At 39.3% G+C, this 14,514-nt stretch overlaps 2 protein-coding genes across 7 annotated transcripts in view; both read left to right on the top strand.

Annotated features, from left to right (window-relative positions):
* The window catches only part of celf3a (cugbp, Elav-like family member 3a), a 43,580-nt gene extending 39,299 nt beyond the window's left edge, over positions 1 to 4,281 (top strand). For 5 of the 6 annotated variants that reach the window (XM_044053422.1, XM_044053421.1, XM_044053420.1 and 2 more), the window contains 3 exons: positions 54 to 197; positions 1,170 to 1,302; positions 3,815 to 4,281. In XM_044053422.1, the coding sequence (XP_043909357.1) occupies positions 54 to 197; positions 1,170 to 1,297 (272 nt within the window). In that variant the 3' untranslated portion in view covers positions 1,298 to 1,302; positions 3,815 to 4,281. Of the gene's footprint in view, positions 1 to 53; positions 198 to 1,169; positions 1,303 to 1,763; positions 1,862 to 3,814 lie in introns of all 6 variants that reach the window. The other variant, XR_006362500.1, reaches the window with a different exon arrangement.
* A 2,563-nt stretch (positions 4,282 to 6,844) lies between these two features.
* Positions 6,845 to 14,514, top strand: part of cers2a (ceramide synthase 2a) — a 10,863-nt gene continuing 3,193 nt past the window's right edge. The window contains exons 1-8 of the mRNA XM_044053092.1: positions 6,845 to 7,258; positions 10,154 to 10,324; positions 10,767 to 10,884; positions 11,105 to 11,223; positions 12,524 to 12,581; positions 12,879 to 12,929; positions 13,082 to 13,174; positions 14,238 to 14,366. Coding sequence (XP_043909027.1) covers positions 10,155 to 10,324; positions 10,767 to 10,884; positions 11,105 to 11,223; positions 12,524 to 12,581; positions 12,879 to 12,929; positions 13,082 to 13,174; positions 14,238 to 14,366 — 738 coding nt within the window. The 5' untranslated portion in view covers positions 6,845 to 7,258; position 10,154. The remainder of the gene's footprint in view (positions 7,259 to 10,153; positions 10,325 to 10,766; positions 10,885 to 11,104; positions 11,224 to 12,523; positions 12,582 to 12,878; positions 12,930 to 13,081; positions 13,175 to 14,237; positions 14,367 to 14,514) is intronic.

Genomic DNA, 14,514 nt, shown 5'->3' with positions numbered 1-14,514 from the left:
GTGTCCTTGTCTCTCTCTCTCCCTCTGTCTCTCTCTCCTGCCCTCGTGTCCAGGGCCTGAAGGCTGTAACATCTTCATCTACCACCTGCCGCAGGAGTTCACTGACTCTGAGATACTGCAGATGTTCCTGCCCTTTGGAAACGTCATCTCTGCAAAGGTGTTTGTTGACCGCGCCACCAACCAGAGCAAATGCTTTGGTGAGTCACAGTGGAAAATGGTCACGGTTGTGATGGTTATTTATTTATTTATTTATTTTAACTTTTTTAGCAATTTCCTTTGTAAGATGTAAGATTTCCTATTTGCAAACAAAGGGCTTATTTCTATCAGATCTGGTTCACAAGTGTGTATTTTAGTAAGCAACTACTCCTTCACTACAATAATCCATCCACTTACCTTAAATAAACTACTTTACTGGACACTGGACTTGCAGAGAACTGGATTATTGTGGTTATTGATTATTGCCTGTGGAATATTAGCCCACTCATCCTCAGTGACTTTGTGAAGTTGCTGGACAGACATAACACAACACAATAATGAGTGACCTTTAATTGTGACCAGTCACCGTGCAACAATCGTGCTCTTTAATCAGCATCTTAATAATGGATTAGTATAGTAAGGGTATTAATGTAGATTTTAATACATTTGTGAACCACATTTGAGGAAAATAAGCCTTTTGTTTGCACGTAGGAAATCTTAAATCTACGTGTGTTCAGTTTAATAAAAGGCTTGTTTTCCCCATTAACCCTGAGGACACAGAGCACTTCGGCTGCTTTTTTCCCCATTATTATTTTAAAATGGATACAGAAGCTATAAGAATGTGCAATATGGAGTGATGTACATCCTCTTTTTCAGCACAACCTGTAGGCAATCTGATGACGTGATTATTTTGAACATGTTCACCAACTACAATAAACACCCCTGAGCAAAAAGTACTAAAATCTTTTTAAAATCAGATTGAATTTGTGAAATTTGTGAATCATAACTTTGACTCAACAACGCATAAGAACATGGAAAACACACGTAGACACCCCAGGAAGTCCATATAAGGGCGTGTTATACCCAGTGCAATTTACCAAGGGTGCTGCGTGAGCACTAAGGGTTAAATATACGTACATCTGTTGCTGCTGCAGGGTTAATTGAATTATTTTCTTCTTTTTTTCATTGCTCAGGTTTTGTGAGCTTTGACAACCCGTCCAGTGCCCAGACTGCAATCCAGGCCATGAACGGCTTCCAGATTGGCATGAAGAGACTGAAGGTGCAGCTGAAAAGGCCCAAGGATGCCAACAGGCCTTACTGAATGAGGTACGTGTTAAATAATTACTGACAGGGAGGAGTCTGGGTGGAAATGATAGACAGCTAGGAAATGTGTCCTGGAGGTTTGACAGACAGAGTGGATGTAACTGGGGCTTCAGTAGATAAACAGCTGTCTTTCATGTGGAACTGGAGAAGTCAGTAAACCTACAGTACATTGACTTTACTGCAAAATGCTTCGTTTAAAATGCTTTACAAGGACTAAAAGATACCTGTGTTGTTTTTTTCTTTTCTTTTGCTCAGTACGTAGGGAAAGTTTGAGTGAGAATTAACCTTTGACTTGGATCTGATGTTGTGTCTAACCAGTGTTCTGTCACAGGCTTGAATGCCCCAAACTACTGTCCGTCATTAATTTTATGTTTCACTTTTCATTTATTGTTTTTGTGCTGTGCCATATGCCATTTTTCCTGAAAAAAACCCAAAACAAAACAAACCATCACATCACTCTCAAGACTGTCCCCGTCCACACATATATCGTGGAGACGTGCGTCGCTATGGCTACGGTTGCCAAGCAACCACTAAAACCTCCCCCCTTCCTTCTCACTGCGTTGTAAGTTAATTGGCCTGTGTTGGTTGCTGTGGCGATATTGCCTGTGATGGTTGCCATTAGCAATTTTTATTTTGGGCCGTTGCCTTGATTCACCATGCTCACCTGCATGGCGGGTTACTGTGGCGACCATGAACTGTGTTTGGTGCTTTGTGAGTTTCCTCTTATTATTTTGTCCTGGTTTTTAATCCTTACAAACACTGATCAATAACTGTCACTTTACCTCAGCATTTGTAAGTAACTGATTATCATGACATGCCTTTTTGTAAGAAGAAAAAAAAGAAAAAAAAAGAAGCTTTTATGCTCAGAACGAAAGCAACCTGTTGTCCATCAAATAATGGATAATGTTTTTGCTTTTTTATTAGACCTTTTTGGTTTTTGATTGCTTTGCTTTGTGTTGTCTGTCATGATTATCATTCTTACATATTCCCTCTGTTTAGTTGGTTGGTGTGGTAGTTTTCCGGTGATGCAGGGTTTTTTGTTTGGTTGTGACTCAAATCCAAGTGACTTTGTGCCTGAACTTTGTTTGGTTTTTGTGACACTGACACTGCTCCTGTATATGGTTATTGTATGAGTGACTGTGTGTGTGTGTGTGTTTGTGTGTGTTTGTGTGTGAGACAGACATGAGAGTTTTGTGAATTTATATTTGCGCAACTGTTTTGAGTAGATGTGTAGGCATATTATTTGTGCGTATAAGTAAATGTGTGTGTGTGCGTGTGTGTGTGTGTTGTACCAACTGAAACACTAACCTGATTCTAGAAGGTTCTGGGTAAAGCTGGTTCCTGTGACACGTGCTGCTGACTGAGGAACTGCACTCCTCTGTAGGAATTCTGGATCAATAAAAGCATAAGAAATAATAACACAGGAAATATTCAAATCATCAAATAACACATTCACCTTGAAAACAACCAGAAATTGAAAATGTGTCTTTTGCACAGGGTATATGCAGGTTATTAACATGTATAAAAGGTAGAAACAACTCAGTTATCATGTTTTCTTCTGATATTCATCAAAAACTCTCATGTAATATATTTACAAGGTTTAAATCATGTTTTAAAGAAACTACGAGAAATAACAATGATAATGAATAAATCAATGGTAATAAATGGATACATTTAAGTAGCTCTATGGCTAGATTCATACATTTAAGTTTACTTTAAACACCCCTTAACATACAGTGTCCTTATGTCAGGTATATCCTCGTCTTTATTGTGATATAGTCTTTAATGTTTTATTTTATTTTACTCATATTTTTATGCCAACTCTTATACTTCGTCTTATTCAGGAGCTTTGTAACAAAAGAATTTCCCTCTGGAGATCAATAAAATAATTCTTATATATTCTTCTTATAATAACATACATTTGCTTCTTCATTAATTGCTGTTTGTTAAGGGGTTTTCAGTCAAATCAATAGATTTCATAAGAGACCTATGATTCACATTCACTGCTCTGATTTATTTTATAAAAACAAACAAAAAAAAACAACTTACGAGTTGATTGTGGTCCCTGCAGATGCCCAGTGTGTAGCTGGTGGATAATTTGAAAAACACTCCCGACAAACTGAAGTTTGGTTACTGGTTCTGAGTATGATTAGAATAAACATGAAATGATTCCCAACTACTTTCTAACGTTTGGAGGGTTTACTCCCCCCACCAGAATTCCTACCATGCATGTTCTGAATTGATTTGCCTGCCAAAAATGGATATGAAGTATTTTCTAAGAACGTGCACACACTTGCAGCCGTAGAACTGGTGCTGTTTGAGTTGCATGGACGTTAGTTGATTACTGAGACTCCCCCCCAGGCATCAGTGCAAGCAGTGTGTATTGCAGACACCACTCCACTACCAAAGTGTTAAATGTTTGTGTTGTGTTTCACGTGATCTGTTCTTTTTTTTAAAAATGTCCTATGATCTCTTTTCTCTCTCTCTTTTTCTCTCTCCTCTTCTCTATCTCCAGGAAAACCTAAGAGTTCAATCAAGGAAAACCACTTGGGATGTCCCAGCCTTTTTTTGGTTGTTTGACCAACCGTATAGCACAGGAGCAACACAAAAAGCAGTGTCACGTGTATGCGCTTCAAAAACAACAACCCAACAACAAGAGAAAAGCAGTAATATCAGCTACAGTCTACAGAGTCAGAACCTACAGTATCAGAAGTGCTCCCCGAGTCCCTACTGTATCATTCCACAGCTGGATTCATTTATACTATGTACATACTCTATTGTCGGCAACAAGATCTACATGTTAAGAAAAAGCATATCACTGATGTTATTCTACTGAACAGGGTTCTACTGTATAGTGTGATTTGTGGTCTATGGCGTCAGCAGAAGGCCGGTCTACATTCAGAGGCAAAAGAAAATACTATTCTGTATGATTACCATTGGTAATATTGTTATGTAGAGTTAGTTTTATTATTTATACGTAAATTAAAGAAGAAGAAAAAAACATGGGGGAATTAAACTGGAAGAGAAATTGATGTCCTCTTGGTGTACATACCTTGGTTTTAAAAATGGAGGTAAAAAAAAAGGACTTAAAAATGTCCAGAGTTAAGGTTCTCTGCTGCCACTACTTTTCAGATTAACAAAGGGGAAGGAAGGGCTGAAATTTTTTCTATCTTTTTTTTATGTTTAATTTATTTGGTATTCAATCAGACGAAGGGTAAATATGTTAAAATGTTCTTTTTTTTAAATTTAGGAGGGGTTAAAAAAAAAAAGAAGAAAAAGATGATTCCTGCAGTCTACAAGACAATGAACACACTTATAGAGGTTTTAATTACATAAATGTACTTATGGAAGTAAGAAAAAAACAAAAACAAACATAATGTTTCTTTATTTATTCTCTACAATTGCTGTTTTAAAACATATGTCTTTAAAAGAAAATAAAATACAATTTAGAAAAAAAAAAGGATCTGTGTGAGAACTCTGCTTATATCAATGTGTTCGTCAAACAATGCCATGTCTTTCTTTTCATGTGTCTTATCAGATGACCTAACTGAACAGACAAAGGTTTGTCCTCAGGGGTTTGGGTTTGATCATTGCTGCCCTCTACAGGTACAAAGAGGCACTGAAGACAAACACTGAAAATAGCAACAACACAGCTCTGGTTACATTTCAATCTGTGGACCAAACTATGGTCATGTTTTTTAATGTTTGTATGCAAAATAACAAGCAAACCACGTGTGTGACCTCCATTATATTTGGACAGAAATATGTGGGGCTCAGAATAATCCCACTTCTGTAATCTGCCCACCATGATTTGCAGATAAACCTGCATGTATCTGCATCCTGTTCTGATGTGAAGAGGATGGAAAAGTTGATGTGTTTGTAACTATAGCTGAGTTGTGCAGTGAATCTGTCTGTCACAGCAACTTTGGGTTTGGCCTGATGAGTCCAAACTTGCCTTGGCCCTCTTTAGCATGCCTGCGTGTAGGGGGGGCGATTAGTGCCCCTCTGACGGAGGACACGTTGCTCGTCTGTTTACACTGCTGTGCATCTGGAAAATATTCTAATGTCAGCCAACAGTGGAAAGATAAGTCTAAACATGGTCAGGATAGTATAAAGATAAACATTAGGAGGCGCTGTGACTACAGACTGATCGCACATCAATGTTTATGGATGAGTATTATGATCAGGAAAACCATGAGGTAAATTAATTCTGTAGTCCACACTGTTTTACGCTGTTTTGGAAGTTTGTAAACTGCTCTCTCCCTGGATGCGAAATCCTTTAAGTGACAACAGGAGGGTGCTAAAAGAAGGGTTATGGGAACCCTCCAACTTGCTGAGTAGGAAATCTGACTTGAGGGGGCGTTGAAGGAACACTTTTTCAACTTGAGAATTCCAACTTCCGATTACAACGGGAATGCACCAATGTGGTGTAAGCAGTAGTAATTCGACACCCAATGGCATTATAGAGCTCTGGTAGCTGACGTCACACAACAAAGGTAGCACGCCGTGGCAGGTACATACTAGACAGCGCATAAATCAGACTATATGTCAAATAACTCGTCTTTTTGTCGGCTGTTTTCATCATCAATAACATTTTACTGGATCCCCACAGATCCAGGGAGACAGCGAAGATGAATTGCTGCTGTGAAAATGTGCTCACAGCGAGCAGAAGAAGACGCAGCGATGGGAACAAACACAAGAAAGAAATAATAGACTCAGTCCAGCTGCAGCAATTTTAACACAGCAATGCAAGCTCTTTTGAATGGTTTGTATTTATATAGTGCTTTTCTAGTCTTGATGACCCCCCAAAGCTGATTTACATTACAGTTTCTGCTATTCACCCACTCACATAGCACATTTTCTGTCACTCATGTTTCATACACATTGTATTACATACCCATTGTATTGCTGCTATGTCGAAACAATTTCCCCTTGGGGATGAATAAAGTATTTCTATTCTATTCACATGCTCCTGGCAGGAGCAACATGGGGTTAAATCGACCCCATGTAGACTAGTGCAGCCGGGAATCGAACCCACAACCTTCAAGTTGATAACCACTGAGCTGCCGTCAGCCCTTTTGTAAACCTTCAGGGACTCTCTGGAGTAAGATGAAGGGAGGTTAATCAGGAAGCCTGCAGGTCTAGAATAATGTCCTCTCCAGTTGTTTTCACACTCGTAAAAAGCACACTGGGGGCACTGTAAGGAACAGATATATGTAGTCAGGCAAGTTTTACGATATAGTGGTCAATCTCCATGGATTTTAAGTGAAGTTGCAGTAAATTCTCCCATTAATTTTTGCCACAACCGAGTCACATGTCCGGAGCTCAATCGGGGTGTCATAGTTCGTCATGTATTTCAAATGTCCAACTTTAGTTGGACAAACACAATAATTCGTTGGGTTTTTTCCAGGTAATTTTCTGCAGACTATCTCTCAGGTAAACTCTATTTGCCCAAGGGACAAGTTTATTTTTCCGGCCTACCTTGTGGCACTAACCGTCTTCCATACACACTGAAAGCTCACGTCACCTTAAATAGCATGGACCCGCCCTCACTCCTCTTTTTAACATCATACCATAACGTTCACTGCTGCCGAAGATTTGAACTACCCGGCTCAAAATTCCGAATACTTTGATCTGACTTGAAAGTGATTCACAGAATATCCCCCCTTCCTGGTTTCCATCAGTACGAGTCAACGACACAAGGAAGAGTTTTGAGGGGAGTGAGGGCACGATACTAGTTTGTTTTCTGTAGTTTTTTTTCTCTCTCTCTCTCTCCTCTTCCTTAAAATGTGGCGAAGCCGAGGTCCCGAGAAGAGATAAGGGCGGATTGTTGCAACAACTTGGGATGTGTTTGACGGAGAGAAGGGATTAACATCTGCTCAGTGACGACAGGAACAGAAAAGGTGCAGCAGCCATACATTTGAAGAGCACACTCGCTGCTGAGCCACAGTGAACGCAGGTAAGCACCGTTAGTTGGTGTGTGTGTGTGTGTGAGCGTGATGTGAACGATGCTTTTTTCCCAGCGTTTTATCGTCTAATTGCGTCCGTTTTCACCTCATTTCCCTCAGGCACACACACAGGACTGCCATTTTTAGACAAAAACAAGAGACTCGTCTTTTTCCCGTGAGGGTTTAACTCCTCTTCCTTCACTGACACGCGTCCACAGAAGGAGACCCCTCCGAGTTAAGCAGTTGAGGCACTCAAAAACATCAAAGTTTAGCTAGCTAACAGGCCTCTCTGCTTGTTCTCATGTCGGGGGTGTTTGTTTTGGGACACCGTGATAAGAGAAGGTCCTGAAACTATACACGCACAATTAATAAACCCCAACTGACACTCCTGGGTAAATACAGAAGTGGCTTTCAAGAGGAAAACGACCGGCAATGTCGCTGATACTACACGTTTTGCGTGCGCACCAAAAAAAAAGTTTTACGCCGTAAAGTGGATATGTCGCTGTGCAAAGTTAAACCCTTTCTTTCAGTTTTTGTTCGAGTGATTCAAACTACGTAGACGTGGCCGCCCATGTATTTGTGTGAATGTAACACGGCATACACTGCGAGTTGGTGGGATGTTATGAGACTTGTCAACTCCATCGCACTGTTCCGTCTACTCTGTTCCGCTATGTCCGGGAGACTCCCCGCCATGCGTGCGCACTCAACCACTCCCTGTAGAGTTTACGCAAACAGCGTAGACCGCTGTGACTGACGCAGACTTCAGAACCTAAAATAAACAGCTTGTAAAGATAAACTAAAACCAGAAGAAAAATAATCCACTTTCACGGTAAGTTCTTGGCCAAATAAAACCAGCACATTTTCTTAACCACTTATCTTTGACAATATATTTATATCCTTTGCAGCCCATTCACTGTGTTGCTATGAAAGTTCAGCATTACTATCATTATCAAATTTGTTTTCAGGAGACTTTTGTATCTCACCCTGTCAGCCAACACCTAATTTACCAAAACAGTTGTAGAAAACGTGCTGTGGCTTTAAAGACCTTTTTCAGACTCACCATTTTTATAAATACAGTTTGTCTTTAAAAGATCAAAAACCATGTTGAATTATTTGCCCCATTAAAACAGCATTTGGAAATTTTTTAACCTGTAAAATGTTGTATTTTATAGTAGATGTCAATTAATACAGTTTCGTGAATGATGTGCAAAACCATAGAAGACCTTATCCCAGCCATATTAACCATTCTACAAGTTAGTTACACTTAATACTGGATGGTTTGTCAACATGGTTAGTTAACAAAATGAGGTTGACTGCAGCTTGCTTGGAGGTGCTAGAGATTCCATTAACTATTGTCTCCTACAGTCAGTTTTAGCCAGAGGACATCATAAGACCAGAGCAGCAGATGTTTCAGTTTGGTTAGATTAAAATTTTGCAATGCAGGAAATTGTTTTTATCGTCATAAAAAACAAGAAATAAAGGAACTCGACTTGACCCTACATTGAACCAAACTGACTCAAGTCCGTGGCACTGATTATTAGTTATGGGGTTAAATTCCACCCATGGTATCATTGCAGCCTCCTGTATGTGGCCAGTCATAAAATTCACTTTGTTGTTAGTATGGATGAATGCACTCAGGTGTCCTTAGAGGCCACCTTGTTACAAAGCCCCTGCTGAAGTGTCAAGTTTAGATTTGACACAGAAAACTTAACTAAAAAGCTGGATTCACACCTCAGAGTTTCCAGCTGCCCCTGTTAGACAGATTCACTTTGTGTTCACCATAATCCCGCAATTCATTTCAGAACTGATTTCAAACCTCCTTTCAGTAACACATGTTTAACACGAGTTGACAAGCCTTGACATGACCTGCCACTTAAAGCTGACCACAGGTCAGAGAGGAGGTACACCTGTTAAGTTTAGTGAGCGTTTGAGCAAGAGGTGGAGTTCTAATGTGACAGATGACAAACAGGAGGGAGCAGGTTCAGTGAATTCCATACACTGATTAACCGGTAGGATAGTTGATATTTCACTGTTTCCCGTAGTAGGAAAACACCTGTTAACAGAAGCAGCCTGCACAAGTCACTGTACATTTCAGGAAGCTTTTAACCGGTTAAAGTCCGCACATAACACACATTTATTGTTATAGGATCTGATCTGTCAGATGATGTGTGACAATTTAGATTTTCCCTCTTGACAGCTGATGCTAAACGTTGGATGCAGGGACAAAGGTTCAGCTGATGGTTGGAGCTTCCCTTTGGTTGGAGCAAAAGGGAAAATCTAGATAATAAATCTGCTGAGCTTGCATTTGATTGAATGATGAAGTCCACAGGAGACAAGTTACCGCTAATCACAGCAATACTGATACTGTCACAGTTAACTTTAAAGATGACCCTGTAACCACCAGCTTCAAAATGTTGAAAACCACAAATCATGAATGTCTGTAAATATGTTACTTGTCAACATATTGTACAATGTGTTACAAATAATGAGAAAAATCTAACTAGTCTAAACATAAATAGTGCAGGATGTCATTATAAAAACGCTTTCTATAATATGTTGTCAACATTTAGCAAGGTGTGTTTAGAGATGTCCAACATGGCAGAAATGACACATTTGTATTATTACAGTAGGGTTTTTTATGGATTGTGGTATTTGCAGTATAACAAAATCCTCCCAGGAGGAGCAAGAGGTGGCCAGATCCAGTGCCTGCTGCCTGATGCCCAGTGGGATTAATCACCTTCAATCAGTTCTTGCTCTTCTAACCCCTCTCGGTTTGCTCTCCTTCCTCTCAGGATATTGTCTTGGCACATGAGATTCTATACTTATCCAATGGAAAAATTACTGGAGATAATTATTTTTTTTACTCGTCTTAATTTCCTCCAAAAATCTGTGTGTGTCATTTTTAGGATGTCTCAGTTGAGAGAGATGATATGGGCAGACTGGATCTGGTTTCCTGAAGGCCATGGCTGGGCTGACCTGACGGACCATGATGGCAAAGTCTTCCCCAAAATGCAGGACCTCTGGGCGACTTTCCCCATCGCTCTCTGCTTCCTGGTCATCAGACCAATATTTGAAAGGTGAATATCTGTCATTAATCCACTTCTTGTGTGAGGCTTTGTCTATACTGCTCTGTTTATGTTTTAAAACATGTACATTTTGGTCTGGATACAAAAAAATCAGATGTAAAAAATGCTGCTGCCTCCTTTTTTAGTTTGAAAACTCTGAGATTATGTTTTAGCATACTTTCACCTTCAGCTACTTTTTATCTTTGTTATTTCTCACAGTTATGCTCTCTGAAACAACAAATGGCTAAGAGCAAAGCAATCGACTTATGTTTACACTAGCATGTGCATGGTCTGTGCTCTGGTGTTCATATGGATGCAGATTACTTCTGAAACTGAGCTAAACCCTTGTCAGGATGCAGATTGTTTTTTAAATAAAAGCATAGTAGTATGGATAAAGCCTTAGAGTATTTAGAGCAGTATTTTATTTTAATCCACTGTATTTTCTTCCTACCAGAATAGTAGCGAGTCCTCTAGCATCTTTGCTGGGAGTGAGTGACAAACCGCGTATTTGTGCTCCTTCAAATCCCACCCTGGAAACCTATTACTGCAGCACATCAAAGCATCCCACACAGGTACTCATCCTGCACACTTCAGGAAACCAGCACGGCTTCATTCATACTGTGTGTCCTTTGTGTGCCGTATTGCAGAACACTGTTTTAATGACGGCTTGATGGAAACATCACACACCTTCACAGCCTCGTCCTGTGTGACCTGTTAATGACCATACGTTTACAACTTCAAGCATTAAAGAAAGCACTGACTCTTGTTTTTATGTCCTGCCTTTGTTGCCAGAGCTCCATGGAGAGTTTAAGTAAACAGACGGACTGTTCAGTACGGCAGATTCAGAGGTGGTTCAGGCGGCGGAGAAACCAGGACCGGCCCAACAAGCTAAAAAAATTCCAGGAAGCAAGGTAGCATGAAAACTATATTTTTTCTTTCATACTGAGCTGTCTTTGATTCATGAAACAAAAATGAGTTGAAGGCCTTTTCCATGGAAATGATGGTACTTTCCCTATGTGATCTTTTTCTTTTTTACTAAACACGGCATCATTTCAATAAGTCTTTATACATAATATGATTCTAATGTCACTTCCCCATTAGACCGTTCGACTTGACAAGTTTATAGTTCCTGTATTATTTTTTTTTAGCTGATGATTGTGAGCCGCATCACAACCAGTATTTTAGATAAGTGACTGTCAGACAGAGTCTGTGCTCCGGTCACGCAGGAATTACTGAACAAATCTTTTATAATCAACTGATTCTAATGATTCAGTTACACTGAAAACAACTGCTTTGCTCGTCACTAGTTTGTGTGTTGATATAAAACAACATCACAGCAGTTTTGCCACCCACGTTGATGAGGTACTATAGTAATGGAAAATGACGTTCCTGATACCAGTAGAGTAGAGGCGAGTTGTGCTGGAACTTAATAATGGAAGTGCCATAAGTCCTTCAGTATATAAGCCAGGCCTTTATGTGGGGCTGTAACGCTGCCACAGAAATACACCAAAGTGTGGGACAACGACATCATTGTTTTTCCAAAATTGCTTATTGGTTGATACACACAAATACAAGGGTGGCTTTTCAGAATGTTTTTTTTCACTCTGGCACCCATTTACAAAAAACATTAGGGCTCCCAAAACACCAGGTTCCTGTGAATTAAAAGCCGAAATGATACAGAAGTTTTGCAGAGATTCCTAAAGTTGTTCTTGTGTGTGCGGGCCCTAAATGAACCGCGTTTAATAGCCCGTGGTCTGCCAGTGACTCATCAGTGTTTTGGCAATGAAGCATGAAACACCCACAAAATGGAAGCAAGTATTTCTCAAAAGCTGTTGCAAAACACCTCGCAGTGATGAGAGGATTCAGACTGAGAATGGAAATGAATGTAGTCCAGCTGTTTCCCAGTAACTGTAGGGGATTTTTCGACGTTCGAAGTGTGATTTAGCGGTTAAACTCCCAGTATCGAGTCATGTATGATTAATTGGAAATGTGTTTTTTCTGAAAAGCAATTTTAAAAAAAAATACCAATTTATGTGTAATATTTGGAGGTTGGCCAGAAGACAGATGTCCACCTCCTAATGTTTTCTCTTTTTTCTGTCTCTCAAACACTGAATTTACTTTGTGGTGTCTTTGTGTTGTTTATATATTTGGACTGTTTTATTTTTGCTGTGCAAAATGGAATTTCTGAGTTTGCTGTGTGTTTTCTTACAGTTGGAGGTTTACTTTTTACCTTCTCGCTTTCTTTGCTGGCCTGGCAGTTCTTATCGATGTGAGTACTGTCCACACAAAGAACAAAGAATACGAATAGTATTCGCAACATTCAACCATGAAATCCACACTTGTCATAACAGGAAACGTCTTTATTGATCACTTGGCTCATTGTCACTCTGATGTAAGGAATAATTCCAGTTAATAAACTGATTATTTTATGTTTTTTAGTATAACAAAAGTTTATTTCTCACTTACCAAAGTTACAGAAATGCAGGATACTGGTGTTTGTGCATCCGAGTGCTTGTGGTGTTTTGTTGGACAATGTCATAAATAATAAATGTGGATCTCCCCTCAGAAACCTTGGTTCTACGATGTGAAGCAAGTATGGGAAGACTTCCCGAAAATGGTACGAACAAGTGCTGCAACCTCAATTATCCCTTTTACTCTTTTATTTACAATTAATTGTACCTTGTTTCAAATTACACAAATGTATAGATCACTTTCTTTACTGATTTACTGAATTGATGTCTAGGTTTGCTTTGTTTTTTCCTCTCCCAGCCACTGTTGCCTTCTCAGTACTGGTACTACGTGATCGAACTAGGCTTCTACATCTCGCTGCTTGTCAGCGTAGCATCAGATATCAAGCGTAAGGTAAGTGATCGACGATGCTTCCTAAACTGTGTTAGCTTTCTGCTCTAAAGCCCCTCAGCAACCCTCCATCAAGAGCAATCACTCCCAGAGTGAGTACATGAAATAAAGCGATGATGTGCTGCACTGGTTGCACATATTGAGATTTGGATATTGATTTTTCTATGAGGAAATCCAGACCTTTTGTACTGTATTGAGTGGATGCTGTCTGAATTTAAAAAGCCATTAAAGATAATGCTCATTTCCTCTCACGGCTTTTTACTGTCAGTGTGAGAACAAACTGAAATGATTCTCTCAGGTTAGGCATGGTGAGTTAATATGTGACTTCAGACGTGAAGTCTAAAGATGCAATGTCGTGGAGCAACAGATTGATCTGAATGTTTTGTAAAAGGTGAATTTCCAAGGCCTCAATCCTAGGCCTTATTTCTTATTAGTCATCAATGTAGAAAAGAATAAGAAGTTTGTGTTTCTATACTCTCAAAATGATGATATTCTCAAATGTCTAGCTTTGTCCACAACCTGAAATTGTTGAGTTTTAATAATTTATTTCATATAATGAGCAAAGAAGCCAGTGAATATTGAAAGTGTAAAATCATAGTTTGTTCTTTTTAAAAACACTCAAATTGAATTATCACTCATTAAAATAATTTAGTAATCGATTATAATCAAGTCATTGTAGTCCTATGTCAAAATACTATATACCTAAAATACTTATACTCTAATGCAAATAGGAGAACTTTTCTGACATCTGTCTCTTGGATCTTTTCAAAATGGCATAGAAAACTAGAACGATTAAATTGCAGCAATTTGTAAACTATTCATTTTTATTTTTATTTTATTTAATTGATTTGTTTTTTTCCCCTCTGTATGTGGATTCTGGTTCTTTTTATAGCCGCAAAGCCGTATAATCTGCTACATACCAGAAGTTAATCATTCCTAAAAAAAAAAAACAGCATCCCTCAGACGCACACTGTTGATTGGTGACCAATCTTTACACTTTGATCAATAAGTGACAAAACACTGTTGCATTCTGCTTTTAAACACATGTGTTTTCCTTTCTCTGCAGGATTTCAAAGAGCAGATAGTTCACCATGTAGCCACTATCCTTCTTATCAGTTTCTCTTGGCTGGTCAACTACATCCGTGCAGGGACTTTGATCATGTTGGTGCATGATGCCTCTGACTATCTAATGGAGGTATGACGAGATGCCAGCACAGCAGAAAAAGTCATAATAGTAAATTCACGCCCCTCATAACATCTACATAGTTCTTTTATGAGCTTCATGGTGAAGGGGCTGCCCTCTACATACAGTTCACTGTCTGCCCTCTAGAGGAAAACACATG

This window comes from Solea senegalensis, linkage group LG20 (assembly GCF_019176455.1).
Source record: "Solea senegalensis isolate Sse05_10M linkage group LG20, IFAPA_SoseM_1, whole genome shotgun sequence".
In the NCBI taxonomy this organism is placed as follows: domain Eukaryota; kingdom Metazoa; phylum Chordata; class Actinopteri; order Pleuronectiformes; family Soleidae; genus Solea; species Solea senegalensis.
This window is presented reverse-complemented; position numbering and strand designations above follow the sequence as displayed.